This window comes from Salvelinus namaycush, unplaced genomic scaffold, assembly GCF_016432855.1.
Source record: "Salvelinus namaycush isolate Seneca unplaced genomic scaffold, SaNama_1.0 Scaffold931, whole genome shotgun sequence".
NCBI lineage: Eukaryota > Metazoa > Chordata > Actinopteri > Salmoniformes > Salmonidae > Salvelinus > Salvelinus namaycush.
This window is the reverse complement of record NW_024061677.1, coordinates 35,001-61,328: the sequence shown is the minus strand read 5'-3', so window position 1 is coordinate 61,328 and position 26,328 is coordinate 35,001. Positions and strand designations below refer to the sequence as shown.

General features: G+C 44.4%; 1 protein-coding gene across 7 annotated transcripts in view; it reads right to left on the bottom strand.

The window, feature by feature from the left end:
* The window catches only part of LOC120043464 (neuronal cell adhesion molecule-like), a 34,081-nt gene that overhangs the window by 6,977 nt on the left and 776 nt on the right, over positions 1-26,328 (bottom strand). For 2 of the 7 annotated variants that reach the window (XM_038988054.1, XM_038988055.1), the window contains 23 exons: positions 25,901-26,006; positions 25,373-25,566; positions 23,138-23,260; positions 22,714-22,884; positions 21,823-21,886; positions 17,657-17,764; positions 17,204-17,388; positions 16,904-17,035; positions 16,286-16,429; positions 15,969-16,080; positions 14,682-14,848; positions 13,808-13,955; positions 12,244-12,368; positions 11,034-11,135; positions 9,942-10,139; positions 8,932-9,002; positions 8,558-8,783; positions 8,069-8,184; positions 7,625-7,829; positions 7,059-7,181; positions 6,470-6,646; positions 294-425; positions 89-167 (listed from right to left, as the gene is read on the bottom strand). In XM_038988054.1, the coding sequence (XP_038843982.1) occupies positions 89-167; positions 294-425; positions 6,470-6,646; positions 7,059-7,181; positions 7,625-7,829; positions 8,069-8,184; positions 8,558-8,783; positions 8,932-9,002; positions 9,942-10,139; positions 11,034-11,135; positions 12,244-12,368; positions 13,808-13,955; positions 14,682-14,848; positions 15,969-16,080; positions 16,286-16,429; positions 16,904-17,035; positions 17,204-17,388; positions 17,657-17,764; positions 21,823-21,886; positions 22,714-22,884; positions 23,138-23,260; positions 25,373-25,566; positions 25,901-26,006 (3,208 nt within the window). Of the gene's footprint in view, positions 1-88; positions 168-293; positions 443-2,179; positions 2,202-2,353; positions 2,519-2,873; positions 3,000-3,227; positions 3,237-6,469; positions 6,647-7,058; positions 7,182-7,624; positions 7,830-8,068; positions 8,185-8,557; positions 8,784-8,931; positions 9,003-9,941; positions 10,140-11,033; positions 11,136-11,575; positions 11,606-12,243; positions 12,369-13,807; positions 13,956-14,681; positions 14,849-15,968; positions 16,081-16,285; positions 16,430-16,903; positions 17,036-17,203; positions 17,389-17,656; positions 17,765-21,822; positions 21,887-22,709; positions 22,885-23,137; positions 23,261-25,372; positions 25,567-25,900; positions 26,007-26,328 lie in introns of all 7 variants that reach the window. The other 5 variants (XM_038988050.1, XM_038988056.1, XM_038988051.1 and 2 more) reach the window with 5 other exon arrangements.

Sequence of the window (26,328 nt, the reverse complement as noted above, 5' to 3'; positions counted from 1 at the left end):
AACATGTCAATCAGAACAACATGGAACAAGTACAGTAGTCTTCAAGGGCAATGTGTGTGTGTGTTGTGTTCCAGAGTCTCTCTCTCACCTGTACTCTCCAAACGTCCCATCATCATCCTTCATAGGCTGGATCTCTGGGTCATGATGAGCATCTTCTTTTTCTTTCACTGTGGATAGAATACACATCATTGTTGCTGAATGTCTAGGGTGTGTGTGTGTGTGTGTGTGTGTGTGTGTGTGTGTGTGTGTGTGTGTGTGTGTGTGTGTGTGTGTGTGTGTGTGTGTGTGTGTACCTGGGTATTTCCCTCCCTTGTTCCTCTTGATGAAGCAGATGATGAGAAGGACGAGGATGAGGAGAGCGATGGCACACATCAGCCCTATGAACCAACCCTGAGTGGCTAGGTCTACCTGGTTGCTTTTCATTGCTTCTGACACACCCACACACACACACACACACACACACACACACACACACACACATACACACACACACACACACACACACACACACACACACACACACACACACACACACACACACACACACACACACACACACAGGAAGAAGAAAAAGGGAAAAGGTTGTCAGAGTCCTGTTGAAAGGTGAACATTTGAAGGGGGAGTGGCGCAGACAAGGACCTGTATAAATCACAGTTAAATTAAGAAGCGGGAGGGAATTTCCCAAAAATTGTTTAAGGTTGAAAAAAATGTATTCCTGTTCTCTATATGAAGACATGCAACGACAACGACCCTCTACTGAACATACAGTGTGTTTCACTCGACTTTCACTTGCACACAAACTGAAAAGAGACAGGATTCCTAAAATGAACTAGGTACATCATGAGGCATGCTTCAAACCTTGCTTTTACCATGCTGTTACACTAGCTACACCACAGATTATTACAGGTCAGACTGATGCAGTTCTTACCATGCGGTTACACTAGCTACACCACAGATTATTACAGGTCAGACTGATGCAGTTCTTATCATGCGGTTACACTAGCTACACCACAGATTATTACAGGTCAGACTGATGCAGTTCTTATCATGCGGTTACACTAGCTACACCACAGATTATTACAGGTCAGACTGATGCAGTTCTTACCATGCTGTTACACTAGCTACACCACAGATTATTACAGGTCAGACTGATGCAGTTCTTATCATGCGGTTACACTAGCTACACCACAGATTATTACAGGTCAGACTGATGCAGTTCTTATCATGCGGTTACACTAGCTACACCACAGATTATTACAGGTCAGACTGATGCAGTTCTTACCATGCGGTTACACTAGCTACACCACAGATTATTACAGGTCAGACTGATGCAGTTCTTATCATGCGGTTACACTAGCTACACCACAGATTATTACAGGTCAGACTGATGCAGCTCTTACCATGCGGTTACACTAGCTACACCACAGATTATTACAGGTCAGACTGATAGCTACACCACAGATTATTACAGGTCAGACTGATGCAGTTCTTACCATGCGGTTACACTAGCTACACCACAGATTATTACAGGTCAGACTGATGCAGTTCTTATCATGCGGTTACACTAGCTACACCACAGATTATTACAGGTCAGACTGATGCAGTTCTTATCATGCGGTTACACTAGCTACACCACAGATTATTACAGGTCAGACTGATGCAGTTCTTATCATGCGGTTACACTAGCTACACCACAGATTATTACAGGTCAGACTGATAGCTACACCACAGATTATTACAGGTCAGACTGATGCAGTTCTTACCATGCGGTTACACTAGCTACACCACAGATTATTACAGGTCAGACTGATGCAGTTCTTACCATGCGGTTACACTAGCTACACCACAGATTATTACAGGTCAGACTGATGCAGTTCTTATCATGCGGTTACACTAGCTACACCACAGATTATTACAGGTCAGACTGATGCAGTTCTTACCATGCGGTTACACTAGCTACACCACAGATTATTACAGGTCAGACTGATGCAGTTCTTACCATGCTGTTACACTAGCTACACCACAGATTATTACAGGTCAGACTGATGCAGTTCTTACCATGCGGTTACACTAGCTACACCACAGATTATTACAGGTCAGACTGATGCAGTTCTTATCATGGGAAGAGGGAATGGAAGGAGGACGCAGGCAACTACAAGGAACAATCATCTACCGTACATCAGGGTTGGGGTCAATTCCAGCTCAACTCAGTCACTTCCAACTCATTGAAAAGCAATGAGGAAATAGAATTGTAAGTGGGACAGTTAACTTCCTGAATGGACTAATATTGAAATGGAATTGTCCCCAACCCTGCAGTACACTGAGGCAGAGCGCTCTGGACATGCTGCCTCACCTGGCAGTGTTATCACTAGCTCCTCTGTACTGTGTATGGTAGCCTCAGAGTGATCTTTAACTACCACCCGAACCCTATAGGACGTCCCCGGCTTTAAGCCCTTTATCAGATAGGTCTGGGACCCGCTACTGCCGTTTACAAACTCTTTTGTCCAGTCTTCTTTACCTGGAGGGAATGGAGGCATTGGGGAGAAAGTCAAAATAGAGAGAAGGAAGGTAAGTATTGAAAAAGTATTTGGGTGATGATATGACGTATGTACTGAAAAACGTTTTATTGCTGAAAACCTTGGAGTTACGCATGCCACTTCCTCCTTCTATGAGGAATGTTAACAGTGGGTTTGTAAAATCATTTTTATGGGAATTGATGATCCAGGTTTTGGAATAAATGAACAATGATACTTTAACCGTATTAAGTGTATATGTTTGACAGGCAGTTTATATGCTTAACTGTGTGTTTATATGCATGCGATTTGCTTTGTGATGCGATGAGACGATATTGTATAGAAGTAGGAATAGCTTACTGTTTTCTACAATATACTCCACGTACACATTCTTATCTGGTCCAAAGTATTCCCAACTTATCACTGCTCCCTCCTCTCCCACCACAGATGAGTTTACATTGGTGAACGCCGGGCCTATCGAATGCACTGATCACACAGGGAAGAACATACATACAGGACAGTTGTTGAGCTACACAAGTTGGAACCGTAGCCAGTAACATACAAGTCTCAGAGGTAGGACGTTACAGACGGTCATGGAGGAAGGAACTTAGACTCAAATACAAACTGTAGACTTTGTAATCTAATCATGTTTTGTTTTCCAGAAAATGAGTCACATCTATAACTAAATATCTACAGATATTCTGCATTTTCCACCATATTTCCCTGAGAACGAATCATTTGTCATATGCAAGCTAGACACAGGACACACAACTGCCCTAAACGATGAGTTAACATGTTCCTCTTTAGAGATTTTATGGAGAGAGAGGTAAGGGACTCAGGGAATGGCTGTAGTACCCTTGTGAAACGGGGGGCGCAGAGACTGAGTGATGGGAGAGATTGGAAGATGGGGTTCTGTGTAGCCTGAAACAACAACACCACAGAGAAGAGTAAGACACCACAGACACAACAGACACCACAGGCACCACAGGCACCACCACCACAAGGGCAGACAAACAAATAGTACCACACTACTATAGAGTTATTATATTAGTTATAGTAGTTAGAGTAGTTAACAGCATGCAGACTGTCCAATGGTACAGCATCATGCAGGACAGGTAGTTATAGTAGTTATAGTAGTTAACATCATACAGGACAGGTAGTTATAGTAGTTATAGTAGTTAACATCATACAGGACAGGTAGTTATAGTAGTTATAGTAGTTAACATCATACAGGACAGGTAGTTATAGTAGTTATAGTAGTTAACATCATACAGGACAGGTAGTTATAGTAGTTATAGTAGTTAACATCATACAGGACAGGTAGTTATAGTAGTTATAGTAGTTAACATCATACAGGACAGGTAGTTATAGTAGTTAACATCATACAGGACACATAGTTATAGTAGTTAACATCATACATGACAGGTAGTTATAGTAGTTATAGTAGTTAACATCATGAAGGATGGTTTAATAAAACACATGGTACAGTGATGGAATAAATTCATGAGCGAGGGCGAGGAAAGAAGGGGAAAGACTGAGCAGATGAAAGAGATGAGTAGCCTACAACATTGCTATTCATCCATTTAGGTCTTTTAAGGTGAATTGGACACAAGGGTTGGTGCTTGCGGATGCAATGAATGCAGTAATAGGCTGATTTCTTTACTTTACCACGTAGAATGAGGAAATGCATCGGTGGCATGCATTCTAAGCAGTATTCTAGACTGGCTATTGGAACGTAGCATTAGAGTTAGCATCTACTCCCACAGTAGCTAACATAGAGCATTATGGGTACTGTAGTACATCATGCTACAGCTCACTGATGATGGAGGAAGGCACATGCAGACAGATATACCGTAGCTATCTATCAAAGTCTAGTTTCTCTGACTGGTAGAACATGCAGACAGATCTACAGTAGCTATCTATCAGGGTCTAGTAACTGGTAGAACATGCAGACAGATATACCGTAGCTATCTATCAGAGTCTAGTAACTGGTAGAACATGCAGACAGATCTACAGTAACTATCTATCAGAGTCTAGTTTCTCTGACTGGTAGAACATGCAGACAGATCTACAGTAGCTATCTATCAGGGTCTAGTTTCTCTGATTGGTAGAACATGCAGACAGATCTACAGTAGCTATCTATCAGGGTCTAGTTTCTCTGATTGGTAGAACATGCAGACAGATCTACAGTAGCTATCTATCAGGGTCTAGTAACTGGTAGAACATGCAGACAGATCTACAGTAGCTATCTATCAGGGTCTAGTAACTGGTAGAACATGCAGACAGATCTACAGTAGCTATCTATCAGGGTCTAGTAACTGGTAGAACATGCAGACAGATATACCGTAGCTATCTATCAAAGTCTAGTTTCTCTGATTGGTAGAACATGCAGACAGATCTACAGTAGCTATCTATCAGGGTCTAGTAACTGGTAGAACATGCAGACAGATCTACAGTAGCTATCTATCAGAGTCTAGTAACTGGTAGAACATGCAGACAGATCTACAGTAGCTATCTATCAGAGTCTAGTTTCTCTGATTGGTAGAACATGCAGACAGATCTACAGTAGCTATCTATCAGGGTCTAGTAACTGGTAGAACATGCAGACAGATCTACAGTAGCTATCTATCAGGGTCTAGTAACTGGTAGAACATGCAGACAGATCTACAGTAACTATCTATCAGGGTCTAGTAACTGGTAGAACATGCAGACAGATCTACAGTAGCTATCTATCAGGGTCTAGTAACTGGTAGAACATGCAGACAGATCTACAGTAGCTATCTATCAGGGTCTAGTAACTGGTAGAACATGCAGACAGATATACAGTAGCTATCTATCAGGGTCTAGTAACTGGTAGAACATGCAGACAGATCTACAGTAGCTATCTATCAGGGTCTAGTAACTGGTAGAACATGCAGACAGATCTACAGTAGCTATCTATCAGGGTCTAGTAACTGGTAGAACATGCAGACAGATCTACAGTAGCTATCTATCAGGGTCTAGTAACTGGTAGAACATGCAGACAGATCTACAGTAGCTATCTATCAGGGTCTAGTAACTGGTAGAACATGCAGACAGATATACAGTAGCTATCTATCAGGGTCTAGTAACTGGTAGAACATGCAGACAGATATACAGTAGCTATCTATCAGGGTCTAGTAACTGGTAGAACATGCAGGTGCTTCCACTGAGAGACTTATTTTACCTTTGACCACATCTACTATGGGTTGCTGAATAAAGGCTTCAGAGAGAAGAGGAGAAAGAGAAAGAGAGGAATAAAGAGAGATAGAGAGTAGAGAAGACAAACACAGGCAGAGGTGATGTAAGTAGATGAGCAAGGAAAAAGTACAAATTGATCCCACCGTGTTCCCGTGTTAAAGACAAAGTCTTATTTCACCAAGTTCACGCAAAACAGAATGATTCACTACAGGTCGAACAACATGGGGACAGTTTTACCACACTGGAACACGTCAAAGAGTCCATGCAACCTGGAAAGTGTGTTCTCCGCTGAGAAAACAATGACTCTCATATGGGACGCTGTAGGAAATGTCGGACGCTGCGCTGTAGGAAAAGCTACAAGCTGTAAACTGCCGCCAACAACTTTTTTTTGGTAAACAGCTGAGAGAAATCTGAGAGAAACCACTCTCAAATTCATAGACAGCAGCTTTAGAGTGTTGAATGGAGACAAATAATAACTTCAATACAACCATAATGCTTTCACAGTACCTACAGCTCCATAGAGATACATTAGATTCCTTGACCAAGATGGCCGTCCTGTAATCACCTTGCCGGCATGCCAATGACCATTCTAGTGTTGTATTTCATTCTAGTGTTGCCCGTTGGTTTGGCCGGGGTAGGCCATCATTCTAAATAAGAATTTGTTCTTAACTGACTTGCTTAGTTAAAGAAAGGTTAAATAAATAAATCAATAACATGTCATTCTACGTAAAGCTCACCTTCATCCATGATAGTGACAGCCTCCTCTGTGATGGTTGGGCCGGAGCCCTTGATGGTCTTAGCGTTGAAGTAGAACTTATAGCGCGTGCTGTACTTGAGGTCGGACAGGATTACGGTGGTCTCATTGGCTGGGAACACCATCTCCTCAACGGGACCAAGCTCATTGGAGCTGTTGACTGAGAGAGAGAGTGAGAGAGAGCGAGAGCGAGAGAGAGAGAGAGAGAGAGAGAGAGAGAGAGAGAGAGAGAGAGAGAGAGAGAGAGAGATAGGGTGGAGAGAGAGAGGGAGAGAGAGAGAGAGAGAGAGAGAGAGAGAGAGAGAGAGAGAGAGAGAGAGAGAGAGAGAGAGATAGGGGGGAGAGAGAGAGAGAGAGAGAGAGAGAGAGAGAGAGAGAGAGAGAGAGAGAGAGAGAGAGAGAGAGAGAGAGAGAGAGAGAGAGAGAGATGCATGATAAAGATATTGAAATACTTCCTTTGATTTCAAACCAATCCAGTGAGGCACACACACATACACACCCAGAAGGGTTGGAAGCCAGGGTCAGCCACAGATGCCACAATAAAAATGCATCAAATTGCCCAGCAGACTTACCTGGCTGGTATTTGAGTGTGTAGCCGGTGAGGCGACCGTTGTTGTCCTGTGGAGGACCCCACTCCAGCGTCAGAGAGTCCATGTTGGTGTTCTTTATATGCAAGAAGGAAGGAGGACCTGGGACTAAACACACACAGATAAACACAGGAATACAATGTCATAACGTGTGGATGCAATTATACAAAATTACTTATTAACTAAAGAAAACCATCATTCATAGGCACAAAACCATACAGTAACGTACAGACAAAATCATTCTAACCTGATATGGTTAGCATTGTTTCCAGCCCCTTCCAACAGTATAGCACAATGCATGACTATATGTATACGCTAGTGGTGGCTGGTAGAACTTTAAATAGGGAGGACGGGCTCATAGTAATGGCTGGAGCGGAATAGATGGAAGGGTCTCAAATACATGAAACATTTAGTTTCCATGTCTACCATTCCATTTCATCCATTCTATTCATTATTATGAACCGTCCTCCCCTCACCAGCCTCCTTTGGTATATGGATTAAACACAGAGAATCTATCCAACAACAGTTGGAGTCTGAATGATGCCCCTTACCTCCCTCGGGGGTCTCAAAGTTGTGGTTGGGGCTGGGGGGCCCCTCTCCCTTGCCGTTGACCACCCTGATGTTCAGTGTGTAGAGGCTGTAGGGTTTGAGGCCTGGTAGTCTGCCGTCAGTCCTGTTTCCACTGAAGGCCAACACCTGCTGCTCCTCCTGCTGTGCCTCTGCCTGGTGGAGGCTACGCTCACGCCAGTAGGACACCTGCAGGACCACACACACATCAGACACACATTCTGGTCTGAATGACCAGGTCCTGGTTCCATGATCAGACGTCCTACTTATTCCCTCCTGACTGCAGGAAGATCTGGGCATTTTGGCAAAAACATACCAGAATGTTGCCCCCGAACTGTGGCACTAACTGATGTATGTATTTAACTATCAATATATTGTGGTGGTAATACATCTTTCTCCACATTGTGAGGGATCTCTGGTTGCTGTACCTTGTATCCCTGGAGTCGTCCCCTGACCACGGAGGTGAGGACAGGCTCCCAGTGAACCTCTGCTAGCGTCCCGTTCTGAACTAGCACCTGGACACTCTCTGGGGCTGACATGGGCACTGAGTGACAGACAAAGATTTCAACAGACTATACTCCATACTGGCATCAAATATTTCATGACAACAACCTTCTAATTTGTATTCTAACTAGAAATGATTGGAGCTAGAAGTTACTGGAACTTATGGTGACAGTTTTCAGTTTGAAAAAGACCATTCCTCTGTCCATTCACAACCTCCTCATTTACATAGACCTACCCATGTACAGTAGTAGTACTCACAGTCCTCTCTACACACAACACACACACACACACACACACACACACACACACACACACACACACACACACACACACACACACACACACACACACACACACACACACACACACACACACACACACACACACACACACACACACACCAGAATACTCACCGTCCTCTCCAGAGTATCCCTCCACCGCCTCGGGCGCTGGTCCGTTTCCGTAGTCGTTCACCGCCTGAACTTTGACCTCGTAGGGTACGAAAGTGGGTGTGCCTGACACCACATACTTGGAGGCGTTAGCCACGGTCTCAGACGACCAGTCCTCCTCCACATCCTTCTGTCTCCAGTTCACCTTGTACTGTAGTCCTGGCCCGTTGGACTGGAGGCCTGTCAGCTCCTATGGCAGAGATATTACAGGGGAAGAGGGGTCTTCACTGGGACAATGGTGAGATGGTGACACCATGAATAGGCTCAGGAATTCTCACTGTAGGCTGCTGAATTAGGACTAATGATACTGACTTTACTTTAGGTGGAGCATATCTTACTTTCCATGAGATGACTAAGTTATTGTGTTCAGTTCCAACACCATGGACATCTGTTGGATTCACATCTGGAGCTAACAGAATCACAAACAGATCACAGATCAGACCACACCTCTTGCCTTTTCTACAGTGTACATCAGAACCTTCTTACTCTATAGTCATCCCTACCTCTCACTAACACTTCTGACAATCTTACTCTATAGTCATCCCTACCTCTCACTCTAACACTTCTGACCATCTTACTCTATAGTCATCCCTACCTCTCACTAACACTTCTGACCATCTTACTCTATAGTCATCCCTACTTCTCACTAACACTTCTGACTATCTTACTCTATAGTCATCCCTACCTCTCACTAACACTTCTGACCATCTTACTCTATAGTCATCCCTACCTCTCACTAACACTTCTGACTATCTTACTCTATAGTCATCCCTACCTCTCACTAACACTTCTGACCATCTTACACTATAGTCATCCCTACTTCTCACTAACACTTCTGACCATCTTACACTATAGTCATCCCTACCTCACTCTAACACTTCTGACTATCTTACTCTATAGTCATCCCTACCTCTCACTAACACTTCTGACCATCTTACTCTATAGTTATCCCTACCTCTCACTAACACTTCTGACCATCTTACTCTATAGTCATCCCTACCTCTCACTAACAATTCTGACTATCTTACTCTATAGTCATCCCTACCTCTCACTAACACTTCTGACCATCTAACTCTATAGTCATCCCTACCTCTCACTAACACTTCTGACTATCTTACTCTATAGTCATCCCTACCTCTCACTAACACTTCTGACCATCTAACTCTATAGTCCTCCCTACCTCTCACTAACACTTCTGACCATCTAGCTCTATAGTCCTCCCTACCTCTCACTAACACTTCTGACCATCTTACTCTATAGTCCTCCCTACCTCTAACACGTCTATAGTTTTATAACAGACTATTTGCATTTCTTTGACAATAGAGTAAGATCCACAGTATAGTTCTACCTGCAGGGTTGGTCCTGTACTGTCTGGAGGGCTGGCTGGGCCGGCTGTAGCCCACATGGTTCACGGCCAGAACCCTGAAGGAGTAGTATGCGTAGGGGGACAGGTCCAGGTGGGCCGTGGTCTTGGTGCCCTCCTCCTCTGTCAGGTTGTGCCACACCCCAGCCTGGTGGAGCAGGTCCTCATACTGGACTAGGAACTCTGGGAGGGGAGACAACATGGAGGAGGGGAGACAACATGGAGGAGGGGAGACAACATGGAGGAGGGGACACAGCATGGAGGAGGGGAGACAACATGGAGGAGGAGAGACAACATGGAGGAGGGGACACAACATGGAGGGGAAACAACATGGAGGAGGGGACACAACATGGAGGAGGGGAGACAACAAGGAGGAGGGGTTAGAACATGGAGGAGGGGTTAGAACATGGAGGAGGGGTTTGAACATGGAAGAGGGGTTAGAACATGGAGGAGGGGATAGAACATGGAGGAGGGGTTAGAACATGGAGGAGGGGTTAGAACATGGAGGAGGGGTTAGAACATGGAGGGGTTTGAACATGTAGGAGGGGTTAGAATATGTAGGAGGGGTTTGAACATGGAGGAGGGGTTAGAACATGGAGGAGGGGTTTGAACATGGAGGAGGGGTTAGAACATGGAGGGGTTTGAACATGTAGGAGGGGTTAGAATATGTAGGAGGGGTTTGAACATGGAGGATGGGTTAGAACATGGAGGAGGGGTTTGAACATGTAGGAGGGGTTAGAATATGGAGGAGGGGTTTGAACATGGAGGAGGGGTTAGAACATGGAGGAGGGGTTTGAACATGTAGGAGGGGTTAGAATATGGAGGAGGGGATAGAACATGGAGGAGGGGTTAGAACATGGAGGAGGGGTTAGAACATGGAGGAGGGGTTAGAACATGGAGGAGGGGTTAGAACATGGAGGAGGGGTTAAAAACATGGAGGAGGGGTTAGAACATGGAGGAGGGGTTAGAACATGGAGGAGGGGTTAACAACATGTAGGAGGGGTTAGAATATGGAGGAGGGAAATGGATTGGATCTTGGTAGTGACCCTGTTGTGTTCATTATAATACAGTACTTACTCTGTGTGGGGCTGTTGTGTTCGTCCCCGGGTATCCAGGTGAGCTGGACGCTCCTCTCTCTCTGGTCAGTCAGCTCCAGGTCTGTAGGAGGGTCTGGTTCCTCTGGAGAGGAAACACAGTGTCAGTACCACTACAACAACAAGGTCACCTGATGCTTTGGGGGGTGGGAGTCAGCATGCCGCCGTTTGATAAACTGAGTAACTGATCGAGTCCGAAATGAGCAGGATCCAACTCCAACCCAAAACACAGTAGTCAGATGGACATAGTTACTACTAATAATAATCATCACACTACTGAATAAATCTAATGATACACCAGACACTTCAAACACACACAGACTGGTTCTCTCTGGTCACGGACTGTCAATATGCCACTGCAGTAGCATCACAACAGAGCCATAGCATGCTAACAAAACGGACAGGACTGCTACAGTAAGGGTGAAGGTTAGCTCTCACACACTCAGGACTGAGGGAGAGGAGAGGATGAGGAATGATGATGATGATGGCGATGCTAATATGGCCAACAGGGCTAGCGTTGTTTACCGTAGACAATAGCAGGAGTTGGAGTAGCCTCTGAGAGAGCAAGGACAGGAGTCAGATAGGAGTGAGAGGTTAGTGACAAAACACAGGTCTCAGAGAGAGGAAGAATAGGACGACACAGCAACAGGAAGCTTATGAAATACTTCCTATAGTCAATCACCAATATTACAACACTCTAGTATTGGTTATGAAATACTGGTGTTCCTATAGTCAATCACCAATATTACAACACTCTAGTATTGGTTATGAAATACTTCCTATAGTCAATCACCAATATTACAACACTCTAGTATTGGTTATGAAATACTTCCTATAGTCAATCACCAATATTACAACACTCTAGTATTGGTTATGAAATACTTCCTATAGTCAATCACCAATATTACAACACTCTAGTATTGGTTATGAAATACTTCCTATAGTCAATCACCAATATTACAACACTCTAGTATTACAACTCTGTGAACATTGGATCCGACTTAAATGAAGATGTTAACAGACTATTCAGAACATGTACATGCGCGTCTACCACAGAGATGAAACATTTCAAATTGTCATAACAGTAACTAGAGGACATAGAATATAGGTAGCTGATAGAACGAGGAAAGGATAGAATGTGTTGTATTTCCTAAGATAAGTGAGGTAAACATCATGTATAAAGGTAAACCCACCAACGACGGTGAGCATGGCGCTAGCTGAGTCCTGGTCCAGGGTGGTGTTCATGACACAGGTATAGGTTCCCTCGTCCTCCTCTGTCACGTCGTTGATGGTCAGACTGTCAGTGTCCACCAAGAACCTAACAAAACACCACCACACACAGTCAGACAATCATACTTACACTAACCTCCTCATCCAATCATACTTACACTAACCTCCTCATCCAATCATGCTTACACTAACCTCCTCATCCAATCATACTTACACTAACCTCCTCATCCAATCATACTTACACTAACCTTCTCATCCAATCATACTTACACTAACCTCCTCATCCAATCATACTTACACTAACCTCTTCATCCAATCATGCTTACACTAACCTCCTCATCCAATCATACTTACACTAACCTTCTCATCCAATCATACTTACACTAACCTCCTCATCCAATCATACTTACACTAACCTCCTCATCCAATCATACTTACACTAACCTCCTCATCCAATCATGCTTACACTAACCTCCTCATCCAATCATACTTACACTAACCTCCTCATCCAATCATACTTACACTAACCTTCTCATCCAATCATACTTACACTAACCTCCTCATCCAATCATACTTACACTAACCTCCTCATCCAATCATGCGTACACTAACCTCCTCATCCAATCATGCTTACACTAACCTCCTCATCCAATCATACTTACACTAACCTCCTCATCCAATCATACTTACACTAACCTCCTCATCCAATCATACTTACACTAACCTCCTCATCCAATCATGCTTACACTAACCTCCTCATCCAATCATACTTACACTAACCTCCTCATCCAATCATGCTTACACTAACCTCCTCATCCAATCATGCTTACACTAACCTCCTCATCCAATCATGCTTACACTAACCTCCTCATCCAATCATACTTACACTAACCTCCTCATCCAATCATACTTACACTAACCTCCTCATCCAATCATACTTACACTAACCTCCTCATCCAATCATGCTTACACTAACCTCCTCATCCAATCATACTTACACTAACCTCCTCATCCAATCATGCTTACACTAACCTCCTCATCCAATCATACTTACACTAACCTCCTCATCCAATCATACTTACACTAACCTCCTCATCCAATCATACTTACACTAACCTCCTCATCCAATCATACTTACACTAACCTCCTCATCCAATCATACTTACACTAACATCCTCATCCAATCATGCTTACACTAACCTCCTCATCCAATCATACTTACACTAACCTCCTCATCCAATCATGCTTACACTAACCTCCTCATCCAATCATACTTACACTAACCTACTCATCCAATCATACATTTAACAAATACATGATTTGTTCATGCTTTTGCTCCAGCCCTGCTGTAACACACCTAATGCAGGGGCCTGAGGAGGGCCTGAGGAGCAGTTTGATTAGTAGAATGAGGTGTGTCAGAATCAGGGAGGACGTTATCTCTCCTGGAGGAGGGTTGACCACCACTGGCCTATAGCAGACCCATATCTATAGAGAGAACGTGTGTATAGAGGAGATGGTCTACAGTACCTCTCGTCGTCAGGCAGCTCTCCGTTGTCTTTGAGCCAGTTCATGGTGGGGATGAGGGTGGGGTCGTGTTTAACTTTACACTCAAACACTGCCTTTCTGTTCCTCTGGACCACCATGTACTCTGGCTGGGCCAGGATCCTCGTCGGCTCTGAAGGACAATACACACATATATGGTTACACTTCATATGAATACCCTCTTAATAATGCATTATAACATCTAGATCTACATTCATAATGCATTATACCATTTATAACTACATTCATAATGCATTATAACATCTATAACTACATTCATAATGCATTATAAGTGTATATAACTACATTCATAATGCATTATAAGTGTCCATAACTACATTCATAATGAATTATAAGTGTCTATAACTACAGTCATAATGCATTATAACATCTATAACTACATTCATAATGCATTATACCATTTATAACTACATTCATAATGCATTATAAGTGTCTATAAATACATTCATAATGCATTATAAGTGTCTATAACTACAGTCATAATGCATTATAAGTGTCAATAACTACATTCATGATGCATTATACGTGTCTATAACTACATTCATAATGCATTATAAGTGCCCATAACTACATTCATAATGCATTATAAGTGTATATAACTACATTCATAATGAATTATAAGTGTCTATAACTACAGTCATAATGCATTATAAGTGTCTATAACTACATTCATAATGCATTATAAATGCCCATAACTACATTCATAATGCATTATAAGTGTCCATAACTACATCCATAAAGCATTATAACATCTATACATACATTCATAATGCATTATACGTGTCTATAACTACATTCATAAAGCATTATAATCAGGTTATAAGCAGGCTTGTCTGACCTTTGACCTCCAGGTAGACATGGTTCTCCCTGGTTCCCAGGTTGTTGGAGGCTATACAGGTGTACTTGCCACTGTTCAGGGACTGGGCTACGTTGATCTCTAAGGTACCGTTATTATGGATCACATATGGGTCTCTATTCAGGATACTGGTCTGACTGTCCTTAAACCTGCAGAGGAAGCACATCAGAACACTAGGTCCCTGTGAGACTTTATGAATGTAGTTATTCATCAGTCCTTTATGAGAAGATCATGTGGAACAGTTTGTGACTGTGGGACTTTACGGGACACTGTGTGATATTCATTAGCAGCCCTCTGTTCACAATCACACTGCCTCAGTGAACTCCATTAAGAAGTGCAGTGGTGTTAACAGAGTGGTGTTAACAGAGTGGTGTTAACAGAGAGGTGTTACCAGAGTGGTGTTAACAGAGTGGTGTTAACAGAGAGGTGTTAACAGAGAGGTGTTAACATAGAGGTGTTAACATAGAGGTGTTAACAGAGAGATGTTACCAGAGAGTTGTTAACTGAGTTGTGTGAACAGAGTGGTGTTAACAGAGAGGTGTTAACAGAGTGGTGTTAACAGAGTGGTGTTAACAGAGAGGTGTTAACATATAGGTGTTAACAGAGAGACTAGAGTCTGGCTGGCTGGCTTGTGAGTGTCTGGCTGACTGACTGGCTTGTGAGACTAGAGTCTGACTGACTGGCTTGTGAGACTAGAGTCTGACTGGCTGGCTTGTGAGTGTCTGGCTGACTGACTGGCTTGTGAGACTAGAGTCTGACTGACTGGCTTGTGAGACTAGAGTCTGACTGACTGGCTTGTGAGACTAGAGTCTGACTGACTGGCTTGTGAGATTAGAGTCTGACTGACTGGCTTGTGAGACTAGAGTCTGACTGACTGGCTTGTGAGACTAGAGTCTGACTGACTGGCTTGTCAGACTAGAGTCTGACTGACTGGCTTGTGAGACTAGAGTCTGGCTGACTGGCTTGTGAGACTAGAGTCTGGCTGACTGGCTGGCTTGTGAGAGTCTGGCTGACTGACTGGCTTGTGAGAGTCTGACTGACTGGCTTGTGAGAGTCTGGCTGACTGGCTTGTGAGAGTCTGGCTGACTGGCTTGTGAGAGTCTGGCTGGCTGGCTTGTGAGAGTCTGGCTGGCTGGCTTGTGAGAGTCTGGCTGACTGGACTGGCTTGTGAGAGTCTGGCTGACTGGACTGGCTTGTGAGAGTCTGGCTGACTGGCTTGTGAGAGTCTGGCTGACTGGCTTTGCAAGACTTAGAGCCAGATGGACTAACCATGTGATGGTTGGTATGGGCGAGCCGAACGAGGCACAATCCAGGAAGGCAGGATTGTTGGTGATGACCTGGTACACATTGTTGGGGGGAGTCAGCACCCTTGGTGCTTCGGCTGAAAACAGAAACAAATAACATTGATAATGATTACTATACCATAACGTGACATGAGAATGATGCAGCGAACACAAAATGCTCTCATTGGCCAAAACAATGTTCAAGAGTTGTAAAGCTCAAGAGATTAGAGTTTTTATTTGTTTATTGACTCAATATTCTGATTCTAAAAGGCAGATTCAATGGTTGTGTTTCCAGTAACTCACCAAGCACATTGACAAAAGCATTAGCCAGCAGGTAGCCAAACTCATTGGAGGCGTTGCATTGGTAGACAGCGCTGGAGCCGGTCTGGACGTCGCTCAGAATCACTGTGTCGTCCTCCACCTTCCGACTCATGTCCTTTGGAGAGTCTGTCAAGGGATCACAGGCTAGATATACAGTATGTCACACATTCAATCCTCTTTCTCCTACACATCTGGATGTTCATACCTGAGAGGTAACATCGTATAGATGTGTGCTCTGGCCACATAGGGGATGAATCCTAATTTGATTGGATACTCTACTTGCGCGCAGCACCATATTTTGTGCAAATCCCTCATTGACATCAATGAATGATTTATGCAAAAGTATCTGAGCTCTGCTGCAGTTCTACCTACTTAGTGAAACACACGGACTATAAATCTCTCTGGATAAGAGCGTTTGCTAAATTACTCAAATGTAAATGTACGCTTCAGTGTGTATTTCTCCAGGTAGGATTGGTTCCATTGAGCTTCAGTGTGTATTTCTCCAGGTAGGATTGGTTCCATTGAGCTTCAGTGTGTATTTCTCCAGGTAGGATTGGTTCCATTGAGCCTCAGTCTGGGGTGGAAGTGTACTCGACTCACCTTCGATGGGGACTCCGTTGACGGACCAGGCGATTTGGGGCTTGGGGTCTCCACTGACTCTGCAGGTGAGGATGCCCGTCTCCTTCGGGGCCAGGATCAGGTTCCTGGGGGCACTGATCCAGAACGGAGCCGCTGGGGGGGAAGGGGGGGGGTGGAGTGGAAGTTAGTCAGAAAAAGAGAGAGAGAGGGACAGACCTGTAGAATACCCCTTTTAAAATCGGTAACACTGTAACGGTACTAGTGTTAGGAACATTTCGCCACATATTCTATCTAATTCTAACTCTTCGTTGTGTCACAGACCTTTGACGTTGACTTTGATGATGTGATGGGCGGAGCCTAGGCTGTTCTTGGCCGTGCAGCGGTAGTCCCCGGCGTCCGCCTCCATCACATCTGCGATCTTCAACGTCTTCTGGAAGTTGTGGAAGGACATCCGGCTGCTAGGAAGATCGCCACTCTCCTTATACCAGGACACCTCCGGAGTCGGGCTAGCAACAACAACAACAACAAAATAAATCACTTACCAATATCTGTGTATTGTCCTCTCACGAAAAGAACAGACAGACAGCTAGTCAAATGTTGTCTAGGTAACCAGCCTGATTTTGCAATAACAAACATGTTGTTGTCTTGACAAGGCAACAAAGTAGTATTGCTGAATGTCACATACAAAGATTAAACAAACCAACCTGCCCTCGTGCAAAAAACCAGAAGTAGTGCACAGCAGTGTTGTTCATGCAGTGTTGTGGGTGTACTTACAGTCCTTCAGCGATACACTCCAGCTCCAGAACCCCTCCCCTCAGGGCCATCTGGGTGCTGCTCTGCCCCGGAGGAGCCATGAAGCTGGGTCGCCGCTCCCCCGATGGACTGTCTGGAGAACAGGAAACACAATCACCTCACCACCAGAACCACACGCTCTTATACCCTGTTCACACTACTAAGCCGAGCCGAGCCAAGCTAAATAGTACTTCACTGACCTGGGTGGTGGGTAAATACAGTTGCTGTATTGTGGAAAGGGTATAACTGTCTGTAGCTAGCTGTGACCATTCAGTTTGTAGAGCCAGTAGTCCAGCGCCAGCGGCATATAGACTATTAAAGGATAGTAGTAATATCCCGTGCTGTTATGGACTGTGATAGTGGATATGTAATGAGTTAACTGTAGCCAGGCAGGCCCTACGTTGGCCCTTTCACAGGCTGATTCCCAAATGTCTCCCTTTTCCCCTTAGTGCACTATATAGGGCCACTGGTCTAAAGTAGACACACAACACCTGGAGAGACAGGCCGTCCAGTCGTCAATATGTTGCCATGACAACCACGGGATCTAGGATCTCTCCCTTAGTATCCTTCCTCGATATAATGATATGACAGATTTTAGCCATAAGCTAGCTGCGGCTGCTATGATTCTTACATGTTTAACCCTAAGCAAGCCCTTACTGAAAGGTCTTGTAAAATCTCTTGCGGGTAAATTTACAATGAGACTAGATTGAGTGAGTAGAGCTGGGAGGAATGTGTTGTATACAACACATTGACGTGAACCGCTGATTGGATGGACAGAACACAGATTGTGTTTAATGATCTTTCCATGCATGCCTTTTTCAGGGTCAGAGACTTACATTAAAAGAACATGGAAAGATCTAGATGAGAGAGAGAGAAAATGCTGTATACGTCTCAGGCAAGAGTTTCATCATACTAGTCCTGTATGCTGTGTGCTTCACTTTGGATTTCATCATCTAACTATTGGGCTATGTGTTGAATTTAAACTAGCAGGAGCATCCTTTTTACTATGAATAATGCTAAACCAATGGGAAGCTTATGGTTAACGTTAGCAGATGAATGCCCATTGGTTAATGTTAGTAGATGAATGCCCATTGGTTAACATTAGTAGATGAATGCCCATTGGTTAACGTTAGTTAATGCCCATCCAAAGAAAGGAACATTCATTTCAGTAAAGAAAATGGATTTGATTGGTTGCTTTTTCTTGATGGGTTTCCTACAAATGAATCCACCTTTTAGGCATTTGGTTTTCCAAGTGAGAAGGTAAGCTAAGTTAACACAGTACAGGGTAAAGGGAGAGGATTTAGTTGTGGAATGTAATTAACATTGTTTGATGTTGTTTTGTTATATTATGTTATAAATGTTAATTTAGTCACACAGGATGAGTTGGGAGTAGATGATCAGGTCAGGTATATTCCAGGTAGGTTATACTACAGGTGTTGGAGTCAGGTGGGTCAGGTATATTCCAGGTAGGTTATACTACAGGTGTTGGAGTCAGGTGGGTCAGGTAGGTTATACTACAGGTGTTGGAGTCAGGTAGGTCAGGTATATTCCAGATAGGTTATACTACAGGTGATGGAGTCAGGTGGGTCAGGTAGGTTATACTACAGGTGTTGGAGTCAGGTAGGTCAGGTATATTCCAGATAGGTTATACTACAGGTGATGGAGTCAGGTGGGTCAGGTAGGTTATACTACAGGTGTTGGAGTCAGGTGGGTCAGGTATATTCCAGGTAGGTTATATTACAGGTGTTGGAGTCAGGTGGGTCAGGTATAGTCCAGGTAGGTTATACTACAGGTGTTGGAGTCAGGTGGGTCAGGTATATTCCAGGTAGGTTATACTACAGGTGTTGGAGTCAGGTGGGTCAGGTATATTCCAGGTAGGTTATACTACAGGTGTTGGAGTCAGGTAGGTCAGGTATATTCCAGATAGGTTATACTACAGGTGATGGAGTCAGGTGGGTCAGGTAGGTTATATTACAGGTGTTGGAGTCAGTTGGGTCAGGTATATTCCAGATAGGTTATACTACAGGTGATGGAGTCAGGTGGGTCAGGTATAGTCCAGGTAGGTTATACTCCAGGTGTTGGAGTCAGGTGGGTCAGGTATATTCCAGGTAGGTTATACTACAGGTGTTGGAGTCAGGTGGGTCAGGTATATTCCAGGTAGGTTATACTACAGGTGTTGGAGTCAGGTAGGTCAGGTATATTCCAGATAGGTTATACTACAGGTGATGGAGTCAGGTGGGTCAGGTAGGTTATATTACAGGTGTTGGAGTCAGTTGGGTCAGGTATATTCCAGATAGGTTATACTACAGGTGATGGAGTCAGGTGGGTCAGGTATAGTCCAGGTAGGTTATACTCCAGGTGTTGGAGTCAGGTGGGTCAGGTATATTCCAGGTAGGTTATATTACAGGTGTTGGAGTCAGGTGGGTCAGGTATATTCCAGGTAGGTTATACTACAGGTGTTAGAGTCAGGTGGGTCAGGTATATTCCAGGTAGGTTATATTACAGGTGATGGAGTCAGGTGGGTCAGGTATATTCCAGGTAGGTTATACTACAGGTGTTGGAGTCAGGTGGGTCAGGTATATTCCAGGTAGGTTATACTACAGGTGTTGGAGTCAGGTGGGTCAGGTATATTCCAGGTAGGTTATACTACAGGTGTTGGAGTCAGGTGGGTCAGGTATATTCCAGGTGGGTTATACTACAGGTGTTGGAGTCAGGTGGGTCAGGTAGGTTATACTACAGGTGTTGGAGTCAGGTGGGTCAGGTAGGTTATACTACAGGTGTTGGAGTCAGGTAGGTCAGGTATATTCCAGATAGGTTATACTACAGGTGATGGAGTCAGGTGGGTCAGGTAGGTTATACTACAGGTGTTGGAGTCAGGTGGGTCAGGTATATTCCAGATAGGTTATACTACAGGTGATGGAGTCAGGTGGGTCAGGTATAGTCCAGGTAGGTTATACTACAGGTGTTGGAGTCAGGTGGGTCAGGTATATTCCAGGTAGGTTATACTACAGGTGTTGGAGTCAGGTGGGTCAGGTATATTCCAGGTAGGTTATATTACAGGTGTTGGAGTCAGGTGGGTCAGGTATATTCCAGGTAGGTTATACTACAGGTGTTGGAGTCAGGTGGGTCAGGTATATTCAAGGTGGGTTATACTACAGGTGTTGGAGTCAGGTGGGTCAGGTATGTTATATTACAGGTGATGGAGTCAGGTGGGTCAGGTATATTCCAGGTAGGTTATACTACAGGTGTTGGAGTCAGGTGGGTCAGGTATATTCCAGGTAGGTTATATTACAGGTGTTGGAGTCAGGTGGGTCAGGTATATTCCAGGTGGGTTATACTACAGGTGTTGGAGTCAGGTGGGTCAGGTAGGTTATACTACAGGTGTTGGAGTCAGGTAGGTCAGGTATATTCCAGATAGGTTATACTACAGGTGATGGAGTCAGGTGGGTCAGGTAGGTTATACTACAGGTGTTGGAGTCAGGTGGGTCAGGTATATTCCAGATAGGTTATACTACAGGTGATGGAGTCAGGTGGGTCAGGTATAGTCCAGGTAGGTTATACTACAGGTGTTGGAGTCAGGTGGGTCAGGTATATTCCAGGTAGGTTATACTACAGGTGTTGGAGTCAGGTGGGTCAGGTATATTCCAGGTAGGTTATATTACAGGTGTTGGAGTCAGGTGGGTCAGGTATATTCCAGGTAGGTTATACTACAGGTGTTGGAGTCAGGTGGGTCAGGTATATTCCAGGTGGGTTATACTACAGGTGTTGGAGTCAGGTGGGTCAGGTATGTTATATTACAGGTGATGGAGTCAGGTGGGTCAGGTATATTCCAGGTAGGTTATACTACAGGTGTTGGAGTCAGGTGGGTCAGGTATATTCCAGGTAGGTTATATTACAGGTGTTGGAGTCAGGTGGGTCAGGTATATTCCAGGTAGGTTATACTACAGGTGTTAGAGTCAGGTGGGTCAGGTATATTCCAGGTAGGTTATATTACAGGTGATGGAGTCAGGTGGGTCAGGTATATTCCAGGTAGGTTATACTACAGGTGTTGGAGTCAGGTGGGTCAGGTATGGTCCAGGTGGGTTAGAATAAAAGGAGGAGTTGGGATGGGGCTGGGTTCACTTTGAGGTAAGGGGGTAAACCAGCACTCACCAAGAAATAAATTGTTCGTATAATTGTACATAGCTGCCACAGTTTCATTGATTGCATCCACTGTAAAAATCAATCAGAACATCATGAGCATGCAGTACTACATAGACATGTACAGGGAACAACCAGGGGGAGATTCAGTTTGGAGAGACAGGGATATCATCACACAAATATCATCACACAGATATCATCACACAGATATCATCACACAGATATCATCACACAGATATCATCACACAGATATCATCACACAGATATCATCACACAGATATCATCACACAAATATCATCACACAAATATCATCACACAGATATCATCACACAGATATCATCACACAGATATCATCACACAAATATCATCACACAAATATCATCACACAGATATCATCACACAGATATCATCACACAGATATCATCACACAAATATCATCACACAAATATCATCACACAGATATCATCACACAAATATCATCACACAACAACAACATGAAAGGACAGTTAAAAAATGCATCACACATTCGAATGATGAGTATTACAAAATACTCTAGAAAATTATCACTGTATTAAAATATTGCAAAACAAGGCAATGTGAAGATGCACAGAAACATGTCAACATACAATGACAGAATGTCAAGGTGTCCGCTAACACTCAGACAGGACCAGACAACTCAGGGAAGGGAGGACCCAGGGACAGCCCAGGACAAAGACCGTCTTGCCCAAATTTGATCCCTTCGCCTTGGCCCTAACCCTTATTTGCAGATGTGAACGGTATCGATATGTATAAGCAGTGTAGAGGTGGAGCTTCCACCTTACAGATCAGCAAACATCTAAGGTGTAGGAACCCACTGGGACTGGTTAAAAGCCTCTGTGCTGAGTGGGATGGACACTCACTGTCCAGGACCTTGACAGTGATGGGTTGTTTCTGCTGGATGGTCTGTGTGTGGGGGAAGCGGGCGTAACAGATGTAGTCGTTCCTGGTGTCGTCCAATAGGACGTTAGAGAAGTACAGGTCTCCGTTTAACGCCTGGGACACACGCGTGTTCTGAGGCAGGCGCTGGAAGTCTGCGAGGGGGAGGGGAGAAGAGGAAGAGATGATGTATCACATGAAATATGTTACACATGATGGCTGTATACAATTACACAAAATATTTATGCTTACTGACAACCAAAAACAGCCCCTATATCATCTCAGAACACATTGTATTGCACAGTCCGGCAATATGACTTCTAGAATTGGACTTTACAGCATACTGTCTGGATGTAAACCAACACACAACACTGATGTAGAAATGTATGAAACCCCTTGAAGACTTACTGTTGTCCATCCAGAAGATGATGGGAGGGGGCAGGCCCGCAGGGGGTCGACACTGCAGCACCAGAGACACTCCCACCTGTACCATGATTGCCTCTTTCCTCTCCTTCGACCACAAGGGGGACCCTGTGTCACATAAACAGACATCATACAGACAGCCGTGAGGGTGTCTGTATGAGGGCCCCAACAGGGAGGTAGGGGCCCTGTGTAAAATGTTGAACAGGGAGGTAGGGGCCCTGTGTAAAATGTACAACAGGGAGTTAGGGGCCCTGTGTAAAATGTACAACAGGGAGTTAGGGGCCCTGTGTAAAATGTACAACAGGGAGTTAGGGGCCCTGTGTAAAATGTACAACAGGGAGGTAGGGGCCCTGTGTAAAATGTACAACAGGGAGTTAGGGACCCTGTGTAAAATGTACAACAGGGGGATAGGGGCCCTGTTTAAAATGTACAACAGGGAGTTAGGGGCCCTGTGTAAAATGTACAACAGGGAGTTAGGGGCCCTGTGTAAAATGTACAACAGGGAGTTAGGGGCCCTGTGTAAAATGTACAACAGGGAGTTAGGGGCCCTGTGTAAAATGTACAACAGGGAGGTAGGGGCCCTGTGTAAAATGTACAACAGGGAGTTAGGGACCCTGTGTAAAATGTACAACAGGGGGATAGGGGCCCTGTTTAAAATGTACAACAGGGAGTTAGGGGCCCTGTGTAAAATGTACAACAGGGAGTTAGGGGCCCTGTTTAAAATGTTCAACAGGGAGATAGGGGCCCTGTTTAAAATGTTCAACAGGGAGTTAGGGGCCCTGTGTAAAATGTTCAACAGGGAGATAGGGGCCCTGTTTAAAATGTTCAACAGGGAGATAGGGGCCCTGTTTAAAATGTTCAACAGGGAGTTAGGGGCCCTGTTTAAAATGTTCAACAGGGAGATAGGGGCCCTGTTTAAAATGTTCAACAGGGAGGTAGGGGCCCTGTTTAAAATGTTCAACAGGGAGATAGGGGCCCTGTTTAAAATGTTCAACAGGGAGATAGGGGCCCTGTTTAAAATGTTCAACAGGGAGATAGGGGTCCTGTTTAAAATGTTCAACAGGGAGATAGGGGCCCTGTTTAAAATGTTCAACAGGGAGATAGGGGCCCTGTTTAAAATGTTCAACAGGGAGATAGGGGCCCTGTTTAAAATGTTCAACAGGGAGATAGGGGTCCTGTTTAAAATGTTCAACAGGGAGATAGGGGCCCTGTTTAAAATGTTCAACAGGGAGATAGGGGCCCTGTTTAAAATGTTCAACAGGGAGTTAGGGGCCCTGTTTAAAATGTTCAACAGGGAGATAGGGGCCCTGTTTAAAATGTTCAACAGGGAGGTAGGGGCCCTGTTTAAAATGTTCAACAGGGAGGTAGGGGCCCTGTTTAAAATGTTCAACAGGGAGATAGGGGCCCTGTTTAAAATGTTCAACAGGGAGATAGGGGTCCTGTTTAAAATGTTCAACAGGGAGGTAGGGGGCCTGTTTAAAATGTTCAACAGGGAGGTAGGGGCCCTGTTTAAAATGTTCAACAGGGAGATAGGGCCCTGTTTAAAATGTTCAACAGGGAGATAGGGGCCCTGTTTAAAATGTTCAACAGGGAGATAGGGGTCCTGTTTAAAATGTTCAACAGGGAGGTAGGGGCCCTGTTTAAAATGTTCAACAGGGAGATAGGGGCCCTGTGTAAAATGTTCAACAGGGAGATAGGGGCCCTGTTTAAAATGTTCAACAGGGAGATAGGGGCCCTGTTTAAAATGTTCAACAGGGAGATAGGGGCCCTGTTTAAAATGTTCAACAGGGAGGTAGGGGCCCTGTGTAAAATGTTCAACAGGGAGGTAGGGGCCCTGTGTAAAATGTTCAACAGGGAGGGGGGGGCCCTGTTTAAAATGTTCAACAGGGAGGTAGGGGCCCTGTTTAAAATGTACAACAGGGAGGTAGGGGCCCTGTGTAAAATGTTCAACAGGGAGATAGGGGCCCTGTTTAAAATGTTCAACAGGGAGATAGGTGCCCAGAATGATTAACTCTAATCTGTAAAGACATTGAACAGATCTGCTGATTGTAATACTTGTTCAATACAGATTCATCATCCCTTCAGGGAGAGGTTACAAAGTGGGTTGGTTTGTTATGGCTGGAATCCCAGGGTAAAAGAGTTGTACTAAGGTTGGCTAAGGTTAAAGACAGGCTATGGGTAAAGACAGGCTCAGTAACAGTTGGAAATAACGGTTCTTACTCGACTGTCTGATGACGATGTTGTTGGAAACTGCGGTCCCGTGCTCGTTGCGTGCGGTACACTGGTAGATCCCCTCGTAGGCCTCAGCCTTCTCCCCACTGATGTCTATGACCAGCGTCCCTGAGCTCGGCTTCATCAACACCTTAGAGTCCTTCTCCACGTCAAAATGCGTCCCATTCCGTGTCCAGGAAAAGCTGGATGAAACGTAAGGGGTTAGAGTAGAGTACAGTAGAGTACAGTAGAGTAGAGTACAGTAGAGTAGAGTAGGTGGTGTATCTAATGGTGTATCTGTAACCTTAAAGGGTTCTTCAAAGGGTTCTCCTATGGGGACGGCCAAATAACCCTTTTTGATTTAAGATACCACCTTTGATTTCTAAGAGTGTAGAGACTCTCAAGAGGGGGTTTCTACTTAACTGTAGGCAGTTAGGTGCAGTCAGGTGTTACAGTCAAGCGTTACTAAAGCGACGGACGATGGGTCTCTATGGTAATAGTCTCCATGGGGATTTATTCACACAGCATTCCACTCACCTGGGATGCGGCTTCCCTTTGGCCTCACAGTAGATGAGGATGTTCTCCCGAGGGTCGATGATGAAATCCTTAGAGGATTGGTGGGTTATAGTGGGAGGCTGTGGTACTGGAGGAGAGGGGCAAGAGGAGTGTTAAACAGAGGCAAATCTACACACTTCGCTCCACAATGTACACACACACACACATACACACACCCAGTGAGAGAGAGAGAAGCAGACGCAACACATTAGCAACACGTTAGCAACACGTTAGCCAGCATTAAATCAAATGGAAGGAAAAGTAAAGAGCATGCACTCAGCAGGATAAGATGCAGCAAACACTTCCTGTAGCGATCAACCACAGCACATTGTCTAATGGACTACTAGACAACTAGAGAACATGCTACATGTACATCATCATTTCATCTTATTATTCCTATAGACGATCAT